This window comes from Diadema antillarum, unplaced genomic scaffold, assembly GCF_040938485.1.
Source record: "Diadema antillarum isolate AM-2024a unplaced genomic scaffold, OU_Dant_1.0 scf00000075, whole genome shotgun sequence".
NCBI classification, from domain to species: Eukaryota; Metazoa; Echinodermata; class Echinoidea; order Diadematoida; family Diadematidae; genus Diadema; species Diadema antillarum.
In genome coordinates this window covers 198,496-223,292 of record NW_027270964.1, presented here as the reverse complement: position 1 = coordinate 223,292, position 24,797 = coordinate 198,496, and the positions used below count along the sequence as shown (strand labels likewise).

The window sequence follows — 24,797 nt, the reverse complement described above, 5'->3', positions numbered from 1 at the left end:
TACTGATATGCATTACTGATGCAAAGTTCTTATTGAACCAAAAACCATTCCATACCTGCCGTGAAATGAAGTATACTCTCTAGCTATGCTTACTTGAATATACACATTTCTCTGATTTCTGTCTCTCGCTTTCCTCTAGACTTGAACCAGAATTTGAACCCATATTTGCCACCATGGCACTGTATGATGCGAGAGAAAAGAAGAAGGTGAGTTAATTTTTTTTTTTCATAAATAAACAATGATGAGGTAAACGGTTCTATGACATGTGCTCCTGTGACAATTGCTCTTATGAAATATCTGCATGCTAAGCCAAACATAAATTCTACCCTCTAGCATAACCTTTTACCCTAATCCTAATCCTCACATCAAACTAAACTTCAAACCCTATCTCAACCGTACCCCTAAAGTCCTTTGGGAAAATAAGACCGGAGCAGTTCTCACAGGAGCAAATGTCGTGTCATTGAGGTAAATAGACTCATCTTCAAATGCAGTCAAACCGTAGATGCAAAACAAAAGGCCTATATAAGTGACTCCCATTGTACCCAAGTCCTCTGGACCTGCAGTTTTCTTTAGTTATACTGAAATTTCATAATAACCAACGGGAATTTTGCACCGTGGTTGTTAGTGAAAATGATTTTGGGACCTGATTTTTTTACTTCAGAACAACGAAATTTTGTTATAACTATGTTTGTTGTAACGGGAGTGCCCTCAACTTGTGTTCTCTTGTGTCTCTAGCATGTAGGGAATGTTTGATTATTTTGAAAAACAAGATTGGTTCATTTGTTGTGTTTTTTCCTGGTATTCATTTTCATGTGAATATGACACAGATTTCAGAGAACTTCTACTTCGACATGATGACGGACTCCATCAAGGGCATGATGAAGGGTCGCCTTGGTTACCCAGACGTGTCCAGCCTTGCGAGGTCGGCCATCTTCTCCCTGACCTACCCCTCCAACGACGTCTACATCGTCATCAAGCTGGAGAAAGTGCTCCAGCAGGGGGACATCTCTGAGTGCGCCGAACCCTACGTCAAGGAATCCGACAATTTCAAGGTATTAAAGGGGTTGGTCGGCACCAGTTTTTTTACTCATTGGGTGTTTTTTTGTTTGTTTGTTTGTTTGTTTGTTTTCTGCATTCCTTTTCCATACATTAAGAAGTCAATTGATCAAAGTTATAGAGTGATATTTGAATCTAACAATGGAAATACCGGGAAACAGATAATTGATTGACTCCAATGTGCAACTGATAATAGCGTACAGTATAATATTTCATCTGCTGTCATGTATATTGTACAGTGTATCTATCCTGAAAGTTTAATTCTTTCTGAAGACTCTCAACCTGTGTAGATGTGTACTTCCGTATATGTTCTCTAATGTTGCAGAAGTAGCCCCAAAGCTTATCCTACTGTTACTGATTGGCAAATTGAATTGACATTTTGACAAGTTAGGTACCTCACTCACCCTTTAGAAGGACAAGAAAGTAAACTATGAATGGAATTTTTTATCCATTTACTTCCTCTTGATATTAAAGTTAGTGTTTGCCAGATCTGAAAAAAGTAGTTTCTATCGTCAGTGACATCTTTGGATAATATGCAAGATTAAGTGATCAGTCTATTGGAGGTAGAAAGAGCATATTTCTGTTGGACACAGACAGGTATGTTTTTCATGAAGGTAATATAGTGTATAACCAGTGATTTCCGTTGCATTTTACCTACCACTAGCACCTTGAAAAGATTCGGGCCACATCGATGTACTTCTGTGACAAGCTCGGAGCCTATCGCATGCCCCTGGCCTGGACGGCCGTCCACCTCATGAACATCATCAACGGAGCCAGCAGCCTGGACAGGAGCTCCGAGGCAGACCTGGGTATGGCTGACATGCCCCTCTCTCTCTGGTTTCACATTTAACCCTCCCAGCTCCGCAATATAGTAATACCATTGACATTGTATTATGTAGAGAGCTTGCCAATGATGTTCACAGGGTTATCGGTATTTTGAAATATTTTTATTTGCTTCAGAAAATCATACCCACCTCTGCTGTGGATCTATGTTGCGTGATTAATCTGATCAAAACTATACTTTGAGAGCAGGTACTGCACACAGTATAGCTCTCTTCTCATTGTTGAGCCTCACCATACAAAGCACCATTATGGTATACAGACTTACACCTTACACATGCAGATATGCACATGTGGATGAGACTACATGTGATGGAAGGTTTGATTTCTGTACTGGAACAGGCAATTACAACTTCGAAGCAATGTTTAATTGATAATGATATGTGATAGATTTTATGTGCAGTGTTATGATGATAATAGATATTGTAGGCAGATGATTAGAACTCAGATATTTAAAGTAGTCATTGACATTTCTTATCATAGATTAAAAGTCCATGGTGCATTGTGAATGTGTGTCCCATACTTCCCTGTACACCAATGTCTCCGCCTTGCTACCCCCTTGAATGAACTCAGACGAAAAAAAAACAATGACTCTCGTCAATTTCATGAAATAGAATCCTCTTGTAACTACGTGATAAAAAGAGCATGTGACAATCCAGACCAAATGCATGCACATGCCTCATCATGTTCTTGAGTGTTATACTATGGGTCTTTCTGTGAAAAATATGAATGAGCGTTTGGCCTTTGGTGCTCTCTGCATGAAACAGCCAAGTCAAACAGCCTGGAGCACGGACGTAAGAAGAGCGGCCCCGGAGAGGGGGGCCAGTACGGCTCTCTTCCTCGCCGCGGCGACGGCGCCTCGTCCTCCCTCAAGCGCAACAGCTCGGAGAGGAGGAGCTTCTACAAGGTGGAGGACGACATCAGCAACCTGGAGTCCTTCCACCCTGTCACCATCACCGTCTCCAGCTTCTTCAAGCAGGTGAGAACATCCTGGTTGTCATAGCAACGCATCTTTTTCTTTTCTTTTCTTTTTTCATTTTGGTTGCTTTTTCATCAACCACTGGGCTGGCATCTTCAGATACTGACCTAATGAATTCAATCATATATAATCCCGCTGCTTCACTTTGCAAGGAAATGTGGGAACAAGCAGATTTTTCATCGAAGAATACTGTCACAATAATCACAATACAAAGGATGCACCACTGTGGTGGTACCTTACTGTAAAAGTGGAAATTTTTGCGTATTTCGCGCAACTATAAACTAGCACAAAAGTAATAGCACGCAAATATGTTTGTTTGCTATATGTACGTTGTACCACTATGTAATGTCACGATTCTGTGAAATCAAACACCTGAAACTCATCTTACCCAGCCGTGTGCGAAAAATTACTCACACGAAAGTATCCACTTGTACAGTTTCACTTTGTGTCTTCAACAAAAGATTGCTACCATGCCCCTCATTGCTCTTTGGAACCTCCCTGATTGTCGAGTGTGAATGTTGGTAGCCGTGTCTTGGTATATTGATTGCCAGCTACGTCTTCTGCTCTCTCACACTCTTCTCAGGCATGCCTTAAAACTATACAGTCAACCCCACCAATACAGTTCACCTCGCCCAAGTCAAAAAAAACAAAAAAAAAAAGGACCAAGTTAAAGAAAGCTCCTACACTGGATGGATATAAACTTTTTGTTAATTCTATTTTGCAAGTCAAAATTTGCGAAAGTCGTGACGATTTTCTCCAGTCCCTTTAGATTCAACCTGAGTGAGGTTGACTGTGTATTGGAAAAAACTGAAGGCTTGATAGCTGGCACTGAAATGGGATAATATGTTTGCACCTTTGCAGGAAGGAGACAAATTGAGTGACGTGGACCTGTACAAGTTTTTGGCGGACCTCAAGAGACCGACGACCGTCCTCAAGAGGCTCAAGTGCATTCGAGGTGAGATTGTTGAATAATATTTTCATTTCTCTAGCATTATGAAAAAGTGCCTGGCTTACCTCTTTCAGAAGGCAAGGGGGAATAATAGTACCTGCAGCACATGTCAGTAACAAGTGGAATCACTGTGTACATTTCATGAGAAAATGCAATTTTGCAGAATATTCTTTAGTTTCATTAAATGTTTGGCCTACAACTGTAACATAACAAATTGTTGTAGTCATCTTATCTAGTGATGGCAATACCCAAACTTTTGAAGATGTATATCTTTTGAATAGCTTTGAAGATGCATAACTTTTGAATTGCTTGTCTGATATTCCTCAGACATAGCTGAAGTGTTCAGTTCATATTTCTACCTTCTCTCAATCCACATACCCTGTACATATTTGATTTTCATTCTCCTTTAGTTACTTACTCACTCTAGCTGTAACTGTAACTCTCCATGTGTGTTGCCACTGTGTATGAGTTGTAACATATTCCAAGAATTCCAGGATGTTTGACAAATGCCACCATTGTTGTGGATTTCCACTGTGAGGCTGTAAAAAACAGAACATTTTGAACAAGCCATGACTAAATTTGCATATATCTTATAACCCCCCCCCCCCCCCCCACAGGGTCACTGAAGCTGGACATCTCACCCGTGGTGGACCACCCATCATACTGTTTGACCCCTGACCTCTACCAAGTCAGACCCTTCCCGGATAACAGAACCAGACCCACCAAGGAGATACAAGAGTTTCCCACTAGAGAAGTCTACGTACCCCACAGTGTCTACAGGTGAGAAAAAAATGAAATATACAAGCACACCCTAGTTCTGAAGAAATTATAGTTTGATTATAAATCAAAAGGGCTCTTACACAAATTTATAATTCTGTTTGGTTGATTGCATTAGAAAATTGAGATATGAGCTGTTAGGTTCTTTTTGTGCGTAAACCCTTAATTTTGCACATCATTGTAATATTGTGTTCATTTTGGATCTCCAATGACAGGAGCAATAACTTATAAACTGATCTGAACCCTCATTTTTCATTGCAACTTTCACAAAGATTGAATAGTGTGGAATCAACATCTCGATATAATGGAGAATGAACACCATGTGATGAAAGTAATAATGCAATGTTATAATTTTGTCTCCCTTCATCCCTTTGATTCTGATACACTTAGCACTAAGAATGTAGTGTTTATCTTGTGTTTCTGCTTATTTAGATTCAGAGAATAGTTGACTTTATGCAATGTTTAATGCCTTTGTGGTCAACTGTGGATGATATTTGTGATACACCATTGACAGAAGAGCATGTGGACTTGGCATTTCTCATATTGAAATGTTGGTGCAATCCTTCGTGATATCATATTCCAACAGGAATCTGCTGTTTGTCTACCCGCGGAGCCTCAATTTCTCCAACCGCGGGGGGTCGGCCAGAAACATCACGGTCAAGATTCAGTTCTTGGCCGGAGATGACTTCCAGAGTGGCATGGAGGTATGTTTGTCGGTCAGCCTCTCTTTGTCCATCCAAGTGCTGGGTATACTCAGCAACACCCTTTTACTGAAGGATAACAGTTGTGTTCAAAAAGTGTGGCTTCTCATGTCACAGTTCTCATGTTGCTTCAGTTGAATTCATATAATTCATGCCCGCATGAATCCACACCTCTCTTGTAGACAGGGTGCATTATCATCACTGGGGTTACAAGACCTTGTATCTCAGATACTGGTGAAAACAACTTTTTTGGATTAATGGTCAGATAATCAGTTAAGTTATGTCCTGTCCAAATCCTAGCTGTCGTCTTACCCCCAAAATGAAGCCACCGCAGCATGTCAAAGGAAAGTCTATCCCATTTGATACAGTGCTTTGGCTGCCATGGGTTTTTTTTTTTTTTTTTTGCTCTCCTGAACATTTGACATTTTGTATATACGAGGTCTTGTTGCCCCAGCGACGATATGGAATGTATTTATATTCTGACACTCTCACTTTGCCTTTTCTGTACTCTGTTGCCCCTTTTGGGAGGTCTCCGATTTCAATCAAACACCCCAAAACAGGAGTTGATTTTTGGAGTATGCTACACAAAAGTTGTGTGTATGCCCTATGCTGTCACAAAAATTATCAACAAGGTGATTACATCATGTCACCAAGGAAATACTCCTGCTCATAAAAACTTTTGTAGTTTGATGTTCTCACTTGACCAGACAGAAGATAGACTGAGTGTAAACTAAATACCGTTCTTGTCGCAATGTGCAGTGTATCATGGGTAAATCGAGCGGTCCGGAGTACGCCCGCCACGCCTACACCTCTGTGACCTACCACAACAAGTCACCCGACTTCTACGAGGAGATCAAGATTCGCCTGCCTGCCGACATGCGAGACCACCACCACATCCTCTTCACCTTCTACCACATTTCCTGCCAACGCAAGCAGGATGTCACGCCCATTGAGACGCCCATCGGCTACTCGGTGAGCTCCCCCCCCCCCCTTCTTCCTGTGACTGGATTGTAGTGTGGCTAAATTCATCTCAAAATTAATGTTTCTAGGGGTAAAGTTTTTCCAATTATGGAACGGAGTGTGATGGTTTTTAGAGAAGTCTTTCTTGATGTTTGAAATATTTAATTGGTGAAGAAGGTGGTGTGCAATATGTAAGATGCTCATTGCCGTCATGCCTTAATTGAAAATTGAAATCATGCGCAGTTATTTCTTACGAGGCAAAATATATAAAAACATGAAGTGGACAGGCTGAAAGAATGAACAAAAATATTCAACTAATCACTAGCCGTGGTCACACTGGCAAAAGATTGCGAAGTTAAAGATTGCAAAGTCTTTGCAATCTTTGGTCGTCTGTCCACACTGGCACCCAAATTTCTCAATGTTTATGAAAGTTCTCGGAGTTTGGATCACTGGTGTGTGTGTGCAAAAAAGAAGAAAGAGCACGCTGTCTGGCAGCTGTTGATTGTGATGTAACAATGCACACTTGTACCTCACAATGACCCTGCACTTCGGAGGCACCGCCCGCAAACAGATGGCGTACTAGTCACGTGACAAACTTCGTGAAGTTTTAGTTGCTAACGTTCACACTGCCCAAAGATCGAAAATATTGGTGGGGGTCCAGGAAATATACCCTAGTATGAGTGGGAAGTTTGATATCTTAGAGTTCCCGATCTTTAACTTCGCAATCTCTTGCCAGTGTGACCAGAGTTACCGGAGATTTGATTGATTTATCCGTTTGACTGTTTGTTTATTTATTAATGAATTTTTTATTCATGTATTTATTTGTGAAGTTATACATGAAGCAGATTAGATTAGATTGTAATTGTGTTACAACAGGATATATCTGATGAAATAGGAATATCCATAAATGACTTAAATCGATGTATGAGGCAGATTTTTACATTAATAATAGTTTATATTTTTAGAGCGCCTTTCCGCTGGATGCGAAGAGCTATATATATGTTTCGAGATACACAAGTGGCATGTTTTCTGTTCGTGACTCTTCTCACAGTGGCTCCCTCTGTTGAGGGACGGCAGACTGCAGACGGGAGAGTTCAGTCTTCCCGTTTCCATGGAGAGGCCGCCGCCCAACTACTTCATGCTCTCGCCTGACGTAAGTAAAACACGCTTCGAGTCACATACCTCCATTAACCCTTTCCCATATAATCTTTGATTACCTAGAATGTAAGATTGTTTTTTTTCCCTGTTCATTTTAATGATTTCAGAGAATATCTTACCCTCCGAAGATACATGTAGACAGTCATCCTATTAATTAGATTTGCATTATGTGTGTTCTGCTGAGTCTGCTAGTTGCCAACATTAAGGTGTGTTTTTTCCTGTATTTTTCAAGATAAAAGTTGTGACTCGGGAATATATGTATATCTTTTGAGAAGAGTTATGTTCATATAATTCAAATTACGTTATTCTTGGTGGAACTCAGAGCATAGTTGAACCTCACAGACAGAAATCAATGATTTTGGTCTTCAGATTTGCTCTCCATTAGACTTCGAAGAGAAATTAAGTGGCCAATTGTTGATACAGTCAGCATTAGAGTGTGTTTGTTTGTGATTTTGTCATTTCTTTTCTGTGCCCTTTCATTCTTGTGCAATCTGTGTCTCTTCAGTTCAAAAGCCGAAAATTGCCAACATCAGCGAGGGTAATTATTGAAAATAAGCCAGCCAGAAAAACAAACAAACAAACAAAAAGCACAAAAGTGGGGACACACATTTATCATTAATGTTTGAAAGGAAATCTGTTTAACATTTGATTTTTGTTTTTCATATATATTAAGTTCTAATGAATTGATAGAAAATGTGTCATTTCAGATGGTAATGAGGTATTCGTGACCATCAATAGATAGAGTCTGTCACAGGTAGCACAAACCTACTTTTGTAACAAATCTGCTTTTTAAATCATCAGGTTTTAATGGGTGCTTACTTGTCCTCAGTTGTGTTTAAAACAAGATATCCGTTCCATGGTGTTTAGTGTGTAGCTGTAAAAAGTCCCATGTTTGATTTGCATTGTATTCATTTGGGTGAGTAAAATAATAGGTTCCTTTTTCTTTGATGCCGGAATATACTTCTCACCGGTAATTGGAATAGACTGTCGTTGTTTTTTTTTTATTTCTTTATTTGTTCTTTTCTGTTTTGTTTTTGGTTTAATTGTGTCTTTGGTCGTCTGTTTGATTTACTTTTTGAGTTACTTTTCATGTGTGTCTCTGTGCCTACATGTTTGTTTGGTTTTTTTTTTTGTTTCTTGTAGAAAAAGGCGCCGGCAAACGAACAAGTTAGTAACTGCCACTTTGTGATCATGCTAAAAAAAATTAATGTGTGTTCAGTGGCTTTATATCATTCCCATGTATGAAAAACATGCACCTTGTGTATCATGTGTGGGAATCCATCGTGTTTATTGCCACATTTAAATTGTATGCATTGGTGTGCCTTACTATATATCTTGGGCCATGTTAATAGTATTAATCAGAAGTGGCTTTGGAATATGTACAGCTTTTACATAAAGCTTCATCTCCAGCAAATTACTACTAGCTGTGATGTAGACACTTCATTTAGCATATAAGGGAAAGGTTTTACAGTCGACTTGCATCCTAAATTTACATTTGTATCATGTGTAGGCAGAGCACCCTCAGGATTTCCTCGCAACTGTTTTTCAGAATTCAGATTATGGTCAGACATCACATATACCCTTCCCCTTAGCTATGTATTCACACTGGGATAGCCAACCACATTTTGTACATCTAGTTCCATTTTTGGTGTATGTGAATTCCGTGAACACAGAATGCTTTCAATGAACATAGTAGACACAAACACTGTTCGACAGTGGCTAGTTTTCAACCAGATCTAAATATTTTTTTTTTCCTTTGAGTGGGGGGAGGAGGGAGAGTACTACAAGGGTCCAAAATTATACCTTCCATCTGATTTCAACAGCAGAGCTGCCAAGTTCTCCTGAAAAATAAGATGTACAAAAATTGTATTTTCATTTCCTGATAGGAGAATACAAAGCCTTCATGACTTGGGCATTATCATTGCCTTTTTGAGATGAATGGAACACACAGATACATGTATATTCCATGTAACACCCTGGAATCTTCCAGATTATTAGTGTTTTAACCTGTTGAAGACAGACTGATTTTCCTGTAACATACATTTCCCATTTACCCCAGCCCGAGAATACTCAGGACTAGTCTTCAATGGGTTAATGTGGACAGCCCTACTTTATAGAGTCAGTGATCTTCCTTGTAGCATCAGAACACACACATACACACACACACACACACACCAATTAGTGTGAATCTTGTTTACTCCAAAAATACATCCTTTGCCTTGCTATGACTTGAGGGCCCCAGACACACAGGGTGTTGATATATTATTACCGTAGGCCTTTGGATCACGTTGTGTACTAGTCCTAAGTATGGATGCCATACTTGTGCATTATGGTGCAGTGACTTTCAAGCATTTCATCTTTTCATTCTAATAGTCTGTTACAGGTGTGTTGTAAGTTGTATGAAGGAAATATATGGTAGAATAGATCTTATGCCCAATACATTGCGCAACCCTGCAAGCTGTCTCGGCTCTCAAGTGTGAAACTGGGATTGTAGGCGCATATCGTTTTGGCCAATATTTGACTTGCCGAGCACTAGAACTTTCAAGCAGGCATTCTCATTTCAGTGTTCTCTGGCCAAAGATTAGCATAGTAGTTATCTCGTAGAGCTGTAGAGTGGTGTACTGGTTCACGCATCCACACTCCTGCAAGTTTTGTCACAGCAATTAGCACAGCGAAGCCACTTGGACATGCTCTAGTATGTAGTTACTTCTCAGTTTGGGATAACTAACTCATGGATAAGAAATCTTCAGGCCTTTTTTTTTTGTTCTTGAAGTGTGAATATTTTATGCCTAAGATATTTGAATATTTGAGCAATTTTTGGTGGTTCAGCTATCAACTTTTTAAAGCTTTGTATTAAGCTAGCTGTGCTGTTAATTGTTTTTAGATATTTGCAAAAACAAAATAATAATAATTATAAGTATCTGTATAGATTGCAGTGGTTGCTGCTGTACATGTAAGTTGACTTGAGTCGGCCATGATAGTGATGTTTTGCAAGAGGAAAGCCTAGTTCTACACTTGAAGGATGCAAGTTATTTGTGACAGCATTCCTCTGTATGTTGCTTTGACACATTTCACATCGCTTCAATCCGATTTCTCACATTGCTCCTGTATGGGATCTGCCCTGCCCCCATACATACATACATGCAGCTTTACAGTGTGAGTACATTCTATTCTTCAATGGTTATTCATCGCAAAACAACTGACCAGTGACTACCCCTTGACCATTCCCTGTCCCTTCCCTTCCCCTGTCAAGCTCCACAGAGCAGCTTCCCAGTTCGTCATATACATGTACAATATTTGTAGTTCTACCTTGCTTCGTGTAATTGTGGTCAGACATTATCATGTTACCTTTTATCTCAAGCAACTGACCAGTGGTTACCCATTGACCATTCCCCTTTCCCTTCCTGTCCCCTGGTCAAACTCCATGGAAGAGCATCCCAGTTTTTGATATTCATATACATTAGTTCTCCATAGCTTTGTGTATCGTGGTCAAACATTGCCTGATGTACAGGCTTGTGATGGTATTCTCTGCATGATGACCACTGTTATGTGGAAACCCAACAGATCCTCCCCCCTCCTGTTCCCCCCATTCTTGTTCCCCTCCAACCCCCACCCCAATATTGAACATATATTTCATGCTTCCATAGAACCCAGCATGAAGAATGATCCAAACCATACAAGGCACCTTACAACAACAAAATGAAGCTTCAACCAACCTTTGTATGTGAATGGCTACAATGTAGCTTTCATCCACTACTACTATGGACTTTCTCAAGCCAGGACGATTCCCTCCAGTCAAATATACAGTAAAAGATAGTTGAAGCTTAATCATTTTTGTGTGTTCTCCTGACAAGTGAAAGTTTTCTCTATCAGTACAGATACCTGGGTGCAGGAAATTTGTGATCATTAGTAGTGACCTCCTGCTTTAATAGTGAGCAAGATTGTATGTTGAGTGTCCAGAACAACATTCATCCAAGGTGACTTTGCTCTAGCAAGTTGCAAACTGTCTTAGAGTAGTTGGCCGCCTGGTTTACCATCAGTTTACATGTATCTCTTTTAAAGACAACACAGAGAAAGACTAAATTGCATCTAAATGGTAACCTGTAGCAGACATAATTTTGTTTTTAATAGAAAAAAAAAATCTTTAGAATTTAGATTATGCACATAATTCATAGATACATGTAAAAGTGTGTAGATTGTTGTCTCGAGTTTAACAAATGTTTACATGACAGTCCATGTAGTAATATCACAACGATGAGTTTATGTACCCGTGACTTATACATGTATACTCATGTGTATGTAAATTTCATGTTGGGACATTTTGTTCCTTTTTTCCATGAACATTAAAGTTAGTGCTACCAAAGTAAATATTGATGTAAATATTACAATTTTCATCAAAGTTATACCAGTCCAGCTATATAGTAGATAAAAATGCCTCGGGGGTTGATGTTTCATTGTCTAGCATTCTTAGAAATATTTTAGATCAGATAAGTAGAATAAGAGTCTAACATGATGAGTAGATTTCCATGCTTGCATGATATAAATTTTGGTACTGGAAACAAGAGAAGTAAATTGTTTTACAGCATGAATGCCGTGGACAATGTGGTATGGGTTTGATTTTAGGTTGTGTGTGTTGTTGATTGTTTTACTCATCCACTATATAACACATGATTATCACCATTTTGCATTTTGAACTTTGGGGAATTTCATGAAACTGCCTTGTAATTCAGTAGCCTCCATATCCAAGGACATTGTGTTGGTCTGCAATGTATGTTTATAGCTCCACAAAGAATACATGTACATGTACATGCACATGCACATCATATTACAATTTGGTATTTGTGGTTGTCATGGGAGCAGTATATACATGTACCTTTTGAAGAGCATATAAACCACATGTTTACCACCACAAAATGTGTATTTATGATATGGTAGAGAAAAGCTATATCATCACCATGTCCTGTAACCTGAACACTTACCATATTGCCAGTTTAGTGGTGTAATATAACACTTGACACTCCAGTGAGAGTTATATTACCCCAAGAGATTATATTTTCCCAAAGCACGCAGCACTGAGAGATAGTATTGTAAAAATACAAACATAAAAAATACATCTCCCAAGGGACTGTCAAGTGTTGTATAACAACCATTGACAAGACAATATTTGTTATGTTACAATTGTACATGTGTACTTAAAGGTGCATTTCTTTTCATTCTACCCATGTCAGTAGCTGGTCAAATTATATTTACGCGACCTCACAGTGGGCAATATAACAGTTTTGATCCTTGCTTCATTAGTCACATGATTGCTGTATGACCGATCACTGTATTTATGTAGGCCATTTGATATACAGAAATATAGTATATTTCAAAGTATAGTATATAAAGAAATATATGTATGTGAGCCATCAAAATATGTGTGTCTTTCTCTGTGCTCAGCATGACATTTTACTCCCTCCTTCTGCATTCATATGTGCTCCTGTCTTTTCATTCCTATTCATCCTTTTGTAATCACCCTGTTCTGTTTTATCTGCTTTTCATGGGTTAAATGTGAAATGCTAACAATCGTTAATGATTTGTCTGTTTCTTTTTTGTGTGTTTTCCCCCTCGCCATTTCATGTCTAATCTTCAGTCTCATGATACCTTTTCCTCATTCTTCAGACTATATGCTCTGTTTCTGAGTTGTTTTTTTTTTTGTTTACAGTTTCATGTGTGTTGTTGTTTTGATGTGTACATACACAGTGTACATACATACACACAAACAAACAAATGAACACACAAACACATGTATTCTCATCTTTCTCTTTGCCATGACCTTCAAATGATCTCATGAATTATGCCGCATTTACCTGTACTCCTAAAGGTTTTATTCTTACTACTGGGTTGCATGTAAATGGATAAAATCTTTTCTTTTTTTAGTTCGCTCTTTATACATTGATGCATAAACTGTCACAGAACTGTAACATTTTAGCACCAAATGTTGGGAGGAGTGATGCTGCTCTAAAGCAAGGGCACTGTTCCTACAGCAAACAACCACACAATGTATTTTCTCTGCCACAATTAGTTGTCACAAAGGAGAGATGTATATATTCTTTATCTTGTTGTAAGTGAAAATTAGATTATATGTATATACTCATGTTTATATGCCTTATGCAATGTACAAGTATGTGTACAATTATTCAAAGACAGAATAGCCACCAATAGGATGCAGAATTTGGAATTATTCCTTGTCTCCTTCATACAACAATAAAAAGAAGAAAAAATCGGAAGAGAGAATATAAAAGATAAGATTATCAATGAAAAAAGGGATCCCATATGGAAAAGTAGTTTCAACAAGAGTGTTGTTGGTAGGATTTATTAGATATATGCTCTTCACACAAAAATGTTAATGGTGATACTTGATTCAATGCAATGTACTGCAATGGCAGTATCATAGAAATAGCAAATTAACATGTGTCTGCATTCCTGCTCTCGCCACGCCTCTTTTTAGACTTGTCTTCATTGTAGGCCTATTAAAATACATCTGATGAATGACAGCAGTAAGTGAATGTGTTACGATCGAATCATCTTCCTTGACTCTACCCCAGGTCCAGCTTCCTGGCATGAAGTGGGTAGACGGACACCGACAGCTCTTCAACGTTACCCTCAAGGCAGCCTCATCCGTTCACCCTCAGGTGAGTCATGTGACACTCAGTGGGGGAGGGTGATGACAGCTACAACACCTAGGAGAAAGTTGTGGTTGACAAGTGAATCAAGCAAGAATTTTTTGGAGCCTTGTGACTTACTTCTTTGCAGTAGAAATTTAGCCACTACTGTAAAAGTGGAAGTTTTCACGATGTTGAAATTTTCGCGCATTTCAAAAGCTAGCGTGAAAATAAAAGCACGCAAATATTTTCGCTTGCTATGTGTTCCAGTAGTTGATGTCTTGATTCCGTGGAATTAAAAACATGCGAAACTCGTCTTAACCGGCAGAGCGCGAAAAAGTAGTCGAGCGAAAATATCCACTTTTACAGTACTCTTTTTCCTTTCACCCATCAGCACATCCGCTGGTGTGCCTCCTATGCTGATCAGCACAGGTGCCTTGAAACAACCGCCAATGAACACTGACAGCACAATCATGTCAGACCCTTTTGTAATGCCCTTAAGAGTGATTGTTGCATATTTGCAGATGAAAGAGTGTACCTACCTAATGTTCGGGCCAAGTTTTTTTTGGGTATCATAATCAAATGCCAGTAATGTGCTCAGCAAGCAATGCCTACACGGTATGTGCATTCGTTCATGAAGGCTTTATGTGTACAATATTGACATGACCTGTACAGGATGATGAATAGCTACCAGTAGGCCTATGTTCTTTCATATGTTAGCAAGTGTTATAAAATGGGTTCAAGAATGTAGCCAATAGGAAGCGCTGAAATGAGACACACCTTCCTTTACTTCAGTACAACTGCACTGCCTGTAATCCTATGGTAGATTGCCGATCGTCTGTGCGCGCGGCGGCTCCTTTGATGAATTGCATGCATACGCGTACGCGCTGTCAATCCTGTAAACAACTTCTAGTTCGGGCTGCCGGCCGGCCGGCCTGTCTTCCCTTGTGCATAACATATGTGGCGTACGTACGTATACTGTACTATACGTACACTTTGTACAGTACAGTAGACCAAGCGTTATGGGACCGGACGCGTACATGGAGTCATTTTGAAGAGCAAATCCAACGATTTGGTTAACGAGCAGGTTAATTCTCACGCCGTTTTCAGAGTATGTTGTCTAGTAGGCCTATATGAGGAGTCTATATCAAGTCTTTAAGGTAAAGGGTGCATATTCTATGTAAAATAAGTAAGTTTTCATGCGGGTGTCCGGAAACCCAACCCCCCATTATACTTATACTGTATGTGCGGGACTTCCGCGAGTGCGACGTGCGTAAAAGTTTGGGACGAACATCTTCGGACGTCTTGACCCACAAAGGTACGTGAAAAACGCTGAAAAATGATGTTAGTTTTCGAATTTTCGACCCATTTTATAAAACAAATGATGCACAGGATTATTTCGTGGTGTTAGTGTAGGCGTAGCTCACTCTCGGGTATTTACAATGTAGTGCAACATGCACTCGGCTTCGCCTCGTGCACGTTTCACAATTGTAAATACCCTCGAGTGCACTACGCCTACACTAACGCACTCTATCCTGTGCATCATTTGTATACTAAAGCATGCCTTAAATTTAGAGTGAATTTAGATATTACTTTTATCCATGTCCAGTTGCCATCCATTTCGTCTAGGTTAAGTTGAACCTCAAGCAGCAAAGCCATCTCAGGATTTTTGTTAAGTGTCATGGAACCAACATGGTATAATCTTTGTGTTGACCCAGATACTTACGTAAGTTACTTGGTAAGTTTGTCTTGTGACACAGAATGTCTTCAAAGGATTCTTCTACCAAAATTGCCCACTTCCCCTCCCCCTCACCTTCCACCCACCCCATCACAGGATCCCTGTGTGGACCGCTTCCTCAACCTGTGTCACGCCGTGGAGCAAGGGAGCATCCCCCGCTCCATCGGGGACCAGAACATGGAGACGGAGCTGGTCAACAGCACCAGCAACCTGTGCCACGCCACGGCCGAGCCGCTGGTCAAGTTCCTCCACATCGTCATGGACAAGATCATCCTGATGATGGTCAAGGCGCCCATCATCAATGGTTACATCTGTGAGTGGACCGAAGAATCTCTTTTCCTCCCCCCGTCCAAATCTCATGCTCTCTTAGAACATTGACCACCTTAGAGGGATGGTATAGTATAGGTTGAGAAGAAGATTCAGCTTTTAACTTTATGGAAGATACTTGGAAACTACTTTATCAAATCATACAAAATCTAAGAGGAATTCAAAGTTTATTTGATGAAAATCGGTTTTAAAATAGGTGAGATGTCCAAAAACAAAATAAAACAAAGCGATCGTAATAAAAGGTGGGTCCCACCTTTTGTTGATATCAATTTGTTTGGATATCTCGGTCGTTGCAAAACCAATTTTCATCAAATTAACTTTGAATTCTTCTGAGAATTTTATGCTCTTTCATATTTCATAGTGGTTTCTTACTATCTCACAAAGAAAAGTTGGAAACCTGAAGTCCCATATCAACCAAAACTATACCATCCCTTTAATGGTGTCATTAAAAGAATACAAAGCTGTCTTTTGAAATCTCAATTGGCAGTGTCAAATAATTTGGCAGTATTCAAGCAGATGTGAGTGATTCATACCAGTATTTTTAATGTCCTGTATCAAACAACTTATGTTGAACTGATGCATTTGACCTCAGCATATTGATCGCAGTCATGGAAAAGATCGCCAATAGGTAGTATGTCCAATCTTCATTTTGTCATGGTTATTTATGAGGTGTGACCAAGATGCTTTTGGTAGACATAGTCGATGCACTGTTGCGGTGTCATCAGCAACAGTCATCAGCAACATGTCTGATCACAGTATTATCTAATTCTACGACAGTGAACATGGGTCAGGTCTGCTTCGAGACCATGGCGGATATCGTTGACCGCCTGCACGTCTTGCTGGACAATCGACTGGACAATCATGGACGTAACTCCCTCCTGGCGTCTTTCGTCCACTACGTCTTCAGACCCCCAGATGCTGATGATGATTCGCTGGTAGCAGGTAAGACACATGGCTCCTCAGTCTGTATTGGTTATGTACATGTATAACCCCCTCCCCTCCACCTCCCCCCTCCCCCCCCCCCCCACAGTCCCTAAGCTTCTTCCCAAATCAATTTGTTTGTCTTTGATCTTTCCTCAAAAGATACAAATTCACAATTATCTTCCGTGGTAAAGCATTTACACATGTTGAAAATGTGTTAGCTTGAGATTGCTGCAAATCAATATTACAATAGAGCATTGAATTTGGTAAAGCCATGAGATAAACCAATAAATTATGGAAGTGATTGTCAAAAAAATAAAATGATTGTTATAAATGTGTTGATAGAATGGAAAATGACTTTGAAGATTTGGTGTTGATAATGGTGATGATAATAATGGTGGTAAAGATCATAATGCAATGAAGACAATCGATAATCACGAACAAGATCAATTATGTAGAAAAGTCTGCAGCGTTTCTTCCTGGTGAAAGTTTCAACCCAGATTCCTTTGCCTTGACCACAGGATTAGCATCCGGCACGCCCACCCAATCCATGAACTTCAGTAACTACGGCACCGTGGCGCGGTCCAACAGCCTGAACTTTAAGCACCGGCCGAGCCTGAGGAACTCCAGTGCCAGTCTCAGCATTCCCCCCTCGCCGGAGGACGACATGGATGCCATCCTGCACAACCGCTTCGGCAGCGAGCGGCAGGGGTCGGCCCGGTCGCCCAACCGGTCAGTGACCGGCATGGGCAACGTCCCCGTGATCGGGCTCGGAGGGAGAGTCCCTCCAAGAAAGGTGAGATTTAACTGGCTGTGTCAGTGCAATTCCATTCTGTTTTCAAGTTTGCTCTGAGAAATGTACTGCACTCAAACAAATTTGATTAAACTTAGACCTGATATAAGATTATTTTCCCCTTCTGTCCTTCACTTCCCATCCAAACATTATGGTCTTTATTCCCAAAGGGTGTTTAAATCAAATCCATGGTTTAAATTTAGTCCATGGACCAAAAACAAACATAAAATAGGCATACCCTTCACATGCACATGCCAGCGCATATTCTTTAATTGTGATTATTCAAAGAATTGTTTTTTTCTCCAGGTATTATGTCATTTTGGAGGACATTCAGTGCTTTTTGATTCATTTTATCAAAAAATATCTACAGATGACCTCTTTCCATCTTTCCTTTGACATAAAACAATCTTGATGTGCATATCATCCATATCCACATGTAGTTTGCATCTTCAGACACAGCTCGTTGTAAATTCCTTTCATTCATGTCCACCTGTTTGTCTTTTCTATTACAGCTGGTTATGAATTCGTTTCATTCATATCCACCTGTTTGTGTTTTCAAGTAGAGCTGGTTATTAATTCCTTTCATTCATGTCCACCTGTTTGTGTATTCAATTACAGCTGGTTATAAATTCCTTTCATTCATGTCCACCTGTTTGTGTATTCAATTACAGCTGGTTATAAATTCCTTTCATTCATATCCACCTGTTTGTGTATTCAATTACAGCTGGTTATAAATTACTTTCATTCATGTCCACCTGTTTGTGTTTTCTTTTACAGCTGGTTATAAATTCCTTCCATTCATATCCACCTGTTTGTGTATTCAATTACAGCTGGTTATAAATTCCTTTCATTCATGTCCACCTGTTTGTGTTTTCTATTACAGCTGGTTATAAATTCCTTTCATTCATATCCACCTGTTTGTGTATTCAATTACAGCTGGTTATAAATTCCTTTCATTCATGTCCACCTGTTTGTGTTTTCTATTACAGCTGGTTATGAATTTGTTTCATTCATATCCACCTGTTTGTGTTTCAAGTAGAGCTGGTTATAAATTCTTTTCATTCATATCTACCTTTTTTTGTTTTCAATTACAGCTGGTTTTAAATTCCTTTCATTCACATATTCCTGTTTGTGTTTTCAATCACAGCTGGATATAAATTCCTTTCATTCATACCAACCTGTTTGTGTATTCAATTACAGCTGGTTATATATTGCTTTCATTCATATCCACCTGTTTGTGTTTTCAATTACAGCTGGTTATGAATTCCTTTCATTTACATATTCCTGTTTGTGTTTTCAATCACAACTGGATATAAATTTCTTTCATTCATGCCAACCTGTTTGTGTATTCAATTACAGCTGGTTATATATTCCTTTCATTCATATCCACCTGTTTGTGTTTTCAATTACAGCTGGTTATAAATTCCTTTCATTCATATCCACCTGTTTGTGTTTTCAATTACAGCTGGTTCATGAGGAGCTGACCCTTCAGTTTGTGGTGTCCAACGGCAAGGCCAAGGAAAAGGCTCTCAACAGGGCCTGGTTCTTCTTTGAACTCATAGTGAGTTGACCGATGGTCAGGAGTTGTGCATTTACATGGAGAATTTTCTCCATTGGACATGTAGGTCCCACATTTAGTGTCCCCAATCACTTCTGAAACTGAGGACACATTATGTTTGTGACAAATATCTCAAAAATATATTCACTCTGTCGAAAATGTGTTGATGTAATTGCATGGATTGACTAGATGTCGTTAGGGGGTACTGAAATGACTCCAAGACCATGTGAACATTCGTGCACATTTTCTTTTATGGTGTATGTAGATGTCAGTGAGGAACTCAGCAGAAATGGTTGCAGGTGGTCTGGTGTGATTTTTTATAAAACAGTGATAAACAGAAACCTCGTCATTATATGAGGGCTAGCTGGTAGGTGGCATCAGTTTGTTAGAACTGTACTGAAAAATTTTTAAATGACAATTATTTCAAAGCACATTTTGTTTCAAAATGTCTTTCTGAAAATGCCCATTCATTAGTTACAACAGTTGTCTTTTCCATTCTTTCTGTAGTGCACTTTTTTCTTCTGAAGCAAATATTTCATTTCTTCATCTTGATAGAATTGTATTAAGCCCTTACCCTGAACCTCCAATCAATGTTATATAGCATACATTGTAGATGCCAAGATAGTTGAAATGTGTACTTTCTGGCTAGGTGTTTGAAACTGACATGCTTACAAATGGGTAACACGAACTACAAATGATATTTGTTTTCCAGGTAAAGAGCATGGCACAACACCTGGCAGACTGCGAGAGACTCGATTCCTACCGCAAGATGAGATTCACCGACAGCTTCTGCAACGACATCAACTCCGTGGTTACCATGGTGACCACAGAGATCATCGCGAGATACAACAAGGTGTGTCAAAATTGAGAGATGACAACTTCCAAGTACATGTAGTGCATTTATCTTTCACACTTTGGTGTCTTGATTGATCCTGGTCCTGATTTTAGATTACATCCTCTTTGGGTGTCCCAGGTTTTGGGGTAGGAAGCAGGCAGGTAGAGTGTCTAATACTCGCTCTCCATGCAACTCAATGAGTCAATGAGGATCAGGTCGCATATTTTCGAGTCAACCTTGATACATTTGGACCAAATCTTCCCTGGTTACCACATCCTCTGGAGCTGGGAATTGGATGCTCGTGACTGATCTTCTTGTCATACATGTCGAGTACACTATGGTTGACTGCTTTCAGAAGTTGAGAAAAATCTGCCTCAAAATCTTTTGAAGAAGACTAACAGAGTTTTTGAAGCATTTGTTGTCTGACTACAATTCAAAGGGGATACTAAAAAGAATGTTATACCGTAGTATAGTTGACCAACACATAGAATGAATTATAAATGGTAATGTTGACTCTGTTATAGAATGCCAAGAACATTGTTTAAGTACTCTGACATACTCTTTTAATAGTGTGACAGTGTACTGCTCAATGGGGGTGTGATGTGAATTAGTTGCACTGGCAATAGATTTGGTTATAAACATTTGTCTTGTGTGTGATTCATTTTTATTGAATACTCATATGTATCATTGATGATGATAATGGAAGGGGCTTTTAGCAATATAGTTGGTAAGGCTCATGACTTTCAGTCAGAGGACCCGAGGTGGAATACAGCCCAGTACTTACGTACTTGGACAAGATGATTTTACCCATCATGTCCCTCTCGACCCAGGTGTGTAAATGGGTACCTGGCAATGCTAGGGTGATAGTAATGGCAGGGCTCTCTACTATACCAGTAGAACAGTGCCAACACTGAAGAGGCTATCCTGGAGTAAGGAGACCATATTACACATCATTAATATTAATATATGAAGGAAAGAAAATGCATCAAGTGTTTGTTGTGACTGAAAATGAATTAGATTACATTGTCATTTGATAAAGTTACAAACTGAGTTGGTGTTGATGATTCCTGTCTAAAGATTGGCCTCCTTTTGATCTCATTTTCTGTGGATGTTTATTTTCCAGGAGGTAAAGGCAATCCAGCTCCTCAATGCCAGCCTAGCCTTCTTCATCCAGGATCTTCTGACCCTCATGGACCGAGGCTTTGTGCTCACGCTCCTCCACAACTACGTCAAGCAGGTACTGTAAACATTTTTATGCCTCCGCCAACGAAGTGGCCGGAGGCATTATGTTTTCGGGTCGTCCGTCCGTCCGTCCGTCCGTCCGTCCGTATGTACATGTGTACGTCCGTCCGTACGTACAGTACAAAGGTTTTACATCAAACTTGGTATGAGGGTATATCCTGGGGGGATAATACTTTGTTTGGATTTAAGGGTCACGAGGTAAAAGGTCAAAGGTCACAGGTTATTTTGTGAAAAAAAAGGTTGAAAATTCATGTTTTTCTCCATATCTCGCAAATGGTTCAAGGTATCTGCATGGAACTTAGTATATATGCTTGTTCCAATGGGCAGTGATTATCTAGGGAAGTTGGGGGTCATGGATCAAAGGTCAGGGGGTCAAAGGTCAAGGTCAACTCAAAATATCACTACTTTCCTTATGTTTATGCAATGCCTGAAGGTTTTTTTTTTTTTTTTTAACTTGATGTATACATGTATTACCCAATATATATTCTGTGGGAAGTTTCTTGCCAAAAGGTCAAAGGTCAAGTGAAAGTGCTGAATTGCACTTTTTCCATCATATCTCAAAAGTAACTCAAGGTATCATCATGAAACTTACATATTTATGCATGTTCAACCTAACAGTAAATCTCTTTGGAACTGTGAGGTCAAAGGTCAAAGGCCAGGTTTAGATAATGCTATTTTCCCATTTGATACTGAAATTATACTTTCTCTCAATACCTTGAAAATTACTCAATGCATAAACTTATAAAAGGGTCAAAAGTCAAGTAAAAATCATCAGTTCCCCAAATACCTGCACTCTGACATTTTAATCATTCATCCAATTGAACCTAGTTCTAGGAAAGTGAACATTCAGCACATTTGTGTCAAACCTGTCATTTTAATATTTTGCCAATTGTGTGAAACTGTCATCACACATTGTCAAGACATTGTACTATAGACCTATTAGGAGAACCATGCATTATGGCGGAGGCATATCAGTCGCCGTAGCGATATATCTAGTTTACTTTTGCATGATTACACTTTCGAGCTGAGCAGCTCAAAAACATACATGCAGCTTTTATCATTTGTGCAGCTTAATTACTTACTCATATGTATTCATCCAGTTCACAAAAAAAGATTAATTATTTGGTATGTCATTTCCGTGCATGAAAATCGATGTACTAATTCACTACGCAACATGGGTAAAGATGTGTGCCCATCATACATCGCTGTAGATGAGTGTCGTACATTACGCATTTTTTACACACAAGTACACACATTTGATTACAGTATACACACAAGCAATCGTTTGACTGTTGTTCTAAAATGGGGGAAACACGTTATAACGAGGACCTAAATTTCAGCCAGGGCTGTTCTTCAGTATGTCTGTGCACAGATAAAACAAACAAAGATATGATGATGTAATTTTGCAATTTTATATAAATGAAATGACATTGTAGAAAAGAAAAAGAAATGATGACCACATTGTGCCTCCTTTGGTCTGCAGGTGTCCGGTAAGATCAACGCTCTGTCCGATCACACGACCCTGGCACTGCTCAAGCTAGACTTCCTGCGCATCGTCTGCAGCCACGAGCACTACGTCACGCTCAACCTGCCCTTCCGCACCTCCCTCTCGGCCACCTCCCACGCGTCCCTCTCGCGGCCCCCGTCCCCGACCCCGTCCATCGTCAGCACCACCTCCGTCGGCTCCTTCATCTCCATCTCCACGGCCCTCTCCTCGCTCGGCGAGCAGCACAAGATGGCAGAGCTGTCCTACGACTACCGCCAGCAGCACTACCTGGTCGCCCTGCTCCTCTCCGACCTGGCGAACGTCCTCACCACCCAGTGAGTATCCTCCAGAAAGTGCCGAGATCCCACGATGCTTTTGAAAGGAAATCCACCCCAAACATAAACTTCAAAAGAAAGAGAAAAAATATTCCCTACAGAATTATACAAAAATGACAAAAATCAGATAAGAAATAAGGAAGATATGACATTTTGAAATTTCACATTTTTTGTCTTAAAACCACTCAAAGTAAAAAAGAACAAATGTTAACTCTGATGTATCTTGGTATGGGAACATGCTTTTACCTGTATTAGCTAAAAAGGAAAATTTTTCTGATTTTCGTATATAACATACATGAAACATGCATAAAAATACATAGCATACATGAACAATTTTGAGGGTATGGCATCATCAATTTGCTCATTAGAATATTTTTAGGGATTGGTCAAGAAATGTTTTTTTAAAAAATGTGAAATGTTTTGACATCTTATTGTGGCGTACAAAATTGCTTCACGATGGTATTCATATCATATTTTGGTGTTATTTTCACATACAAATGTAAGTGTACCTGGCACTTAAGACAGATATGGAAGCTGTAGCTGAAGTATTAAATATGATTCATCGCCCTTCTTGTTGCCATAGTAACAGCAACTTGCATCGCCAGGCCATAGACACCATCACCAACCTGCTGGCGTGCCACGACGCCGACCAGCGCTTCTCCAGCCGGGAGTGTCGCATGCGTGTTGCCGCCCTCTACCTGCCGCTCCTGGGCATCATCACCGACGCCCTTCCGCAGCTGACCTGTGGCAGCGTGGACCCCAAGCACCGGCCCTCGGCCGCCCTGGGGGAGATGGAGGACACGGACGTCCCCCTCAACCAGTCTGTCGCCATGGCGATCGCCGGAACCAGCATCTACACTGGGGCTACGGAGAGGACGGACTCTGCCCAGAGCGTCCAAGTGAGTACGGTACTCTTCAAACCACCCACACACCTCACAGATCAGGACACCATTTCATGAAAGTTGTCAGTCTCTGACAATTTCAGTAAAATTCTGGTTTCTGATTGGCTGAGCTCTGGTCATTGACTGTTACCATGGTAATTGTCAGAGACTGACAACTTGTGATGACTGACAACTTTTATGAAAGGGTGCCCAGTTCTGTACTCAAAAGACTTTCTGTAACCTGTTAGTAGATAGAGATCTAACCGTTACACGGTTTACCATTTAACAGCAATATTGTGTTGGTAACAGCTTGAAATATTGTCTACAGATAAGCTGCAACTATATAGTTATCATATGCAAGTTCAATCACAGTAACTAGTACTATCTTTTATGCAAAGAAATCCTGTTACAGTGCTATGTAAATGTCAAATTCAAAGTGAACTCTATCATATTTTGTGTGGATATCACTCTTCATGCATTAATATTTACATAGATTTATTTATATGTGTTTGGTCAAGCGACTTTTATTATGTGCTGAACATAAGATTTTCTCATGGCAGAGTTAGCTTTTTTTTAAATATTTTTCCTTATGCACAAAAGATTGTATTTAGCAAAGA

General features: G+C 39.8%; 1 protein-coding gene across 1 annotated transcript in view; it reads left to right on the top strand.

Annotated features, from left to right (window-relative positions):
* The window catches only part of LOC139717436 (dedicator of cytokinesis protein 7-like), a 51,553-nt gene that overhangs the window by 7,896 nt on the left and 18,860 nt on the right, over positions 1 to 24,797 (top strand). The window contains exons 7-25 of the mRNA XM_071628933.1: positions 140 to 206; positions 828 to 1,052; positions 1,721 to 1,865; positions 2,664 to 2,875; positions 3,737 to 3,830; positions 4,442 to 4,604; positions 5,188 to 5,305; positions 6,062 to 6,274; positions 7,314 to 7,415; positions 8,564 to 8,587; positions 14,008 to 14,094; positions 15,899 to 16,115; positions 16,907 to 17,071; positions 17,572 to 17,846; positions 19,309 to 19,404; positions 20,114 to 20,254; positions 21,360 to 21,473; positions 22,962 to 23,299; positions 23,883 to 24,198. Of these exons, the coding sequence (XP_071485034.1) occupies positions 140 to 206; positions 828 to 1,052; positions 1,721 to 1,865; positions 2,664 to 2,875; positions 3,737 to 3,830; positions 4,442 to 4,604; positions 5,188 to 5,305; positions 6,062 to 6,274; positions 7,314 to 7,415; positions 8,564 to 8,587; positions 14,008 to 14,094; positions 15,899 to 16,115; positions 16,907 to 17,071; positions 17,572 to 17,846; positions 19,309 to 19,404; positions 20,114 to 20,254; positions 21,360 to 21,473; positions 22,962 to 23,299; positions 23,883 to 24,198 (3,112 nt within the window). The remainder of the gene's footprint in view (positions 1 to 139; positions 207 to 827; positions 1,053 to 1,720; positions 1,866 to 2,663; positions 2,876 to 3,736; positions 3,831 to 4,441; positions 4,605 to 5,187; positions 5,306 to 6,061; positions 6,275 to 7,313; positions 7,416 to 8,563; positions 8,588 to 14,007; positions 14,095 to 15,898; positions 16,116 to 16,906; positions 17,072 to 17,571; positions 17,847 to 19,308; positions 19,405 to 20,113; positions 20,255 to 21,359; positions 21,474 to 22,961; positions 23,300 to 23,882; positions 24,199 to 24,797) is intronic.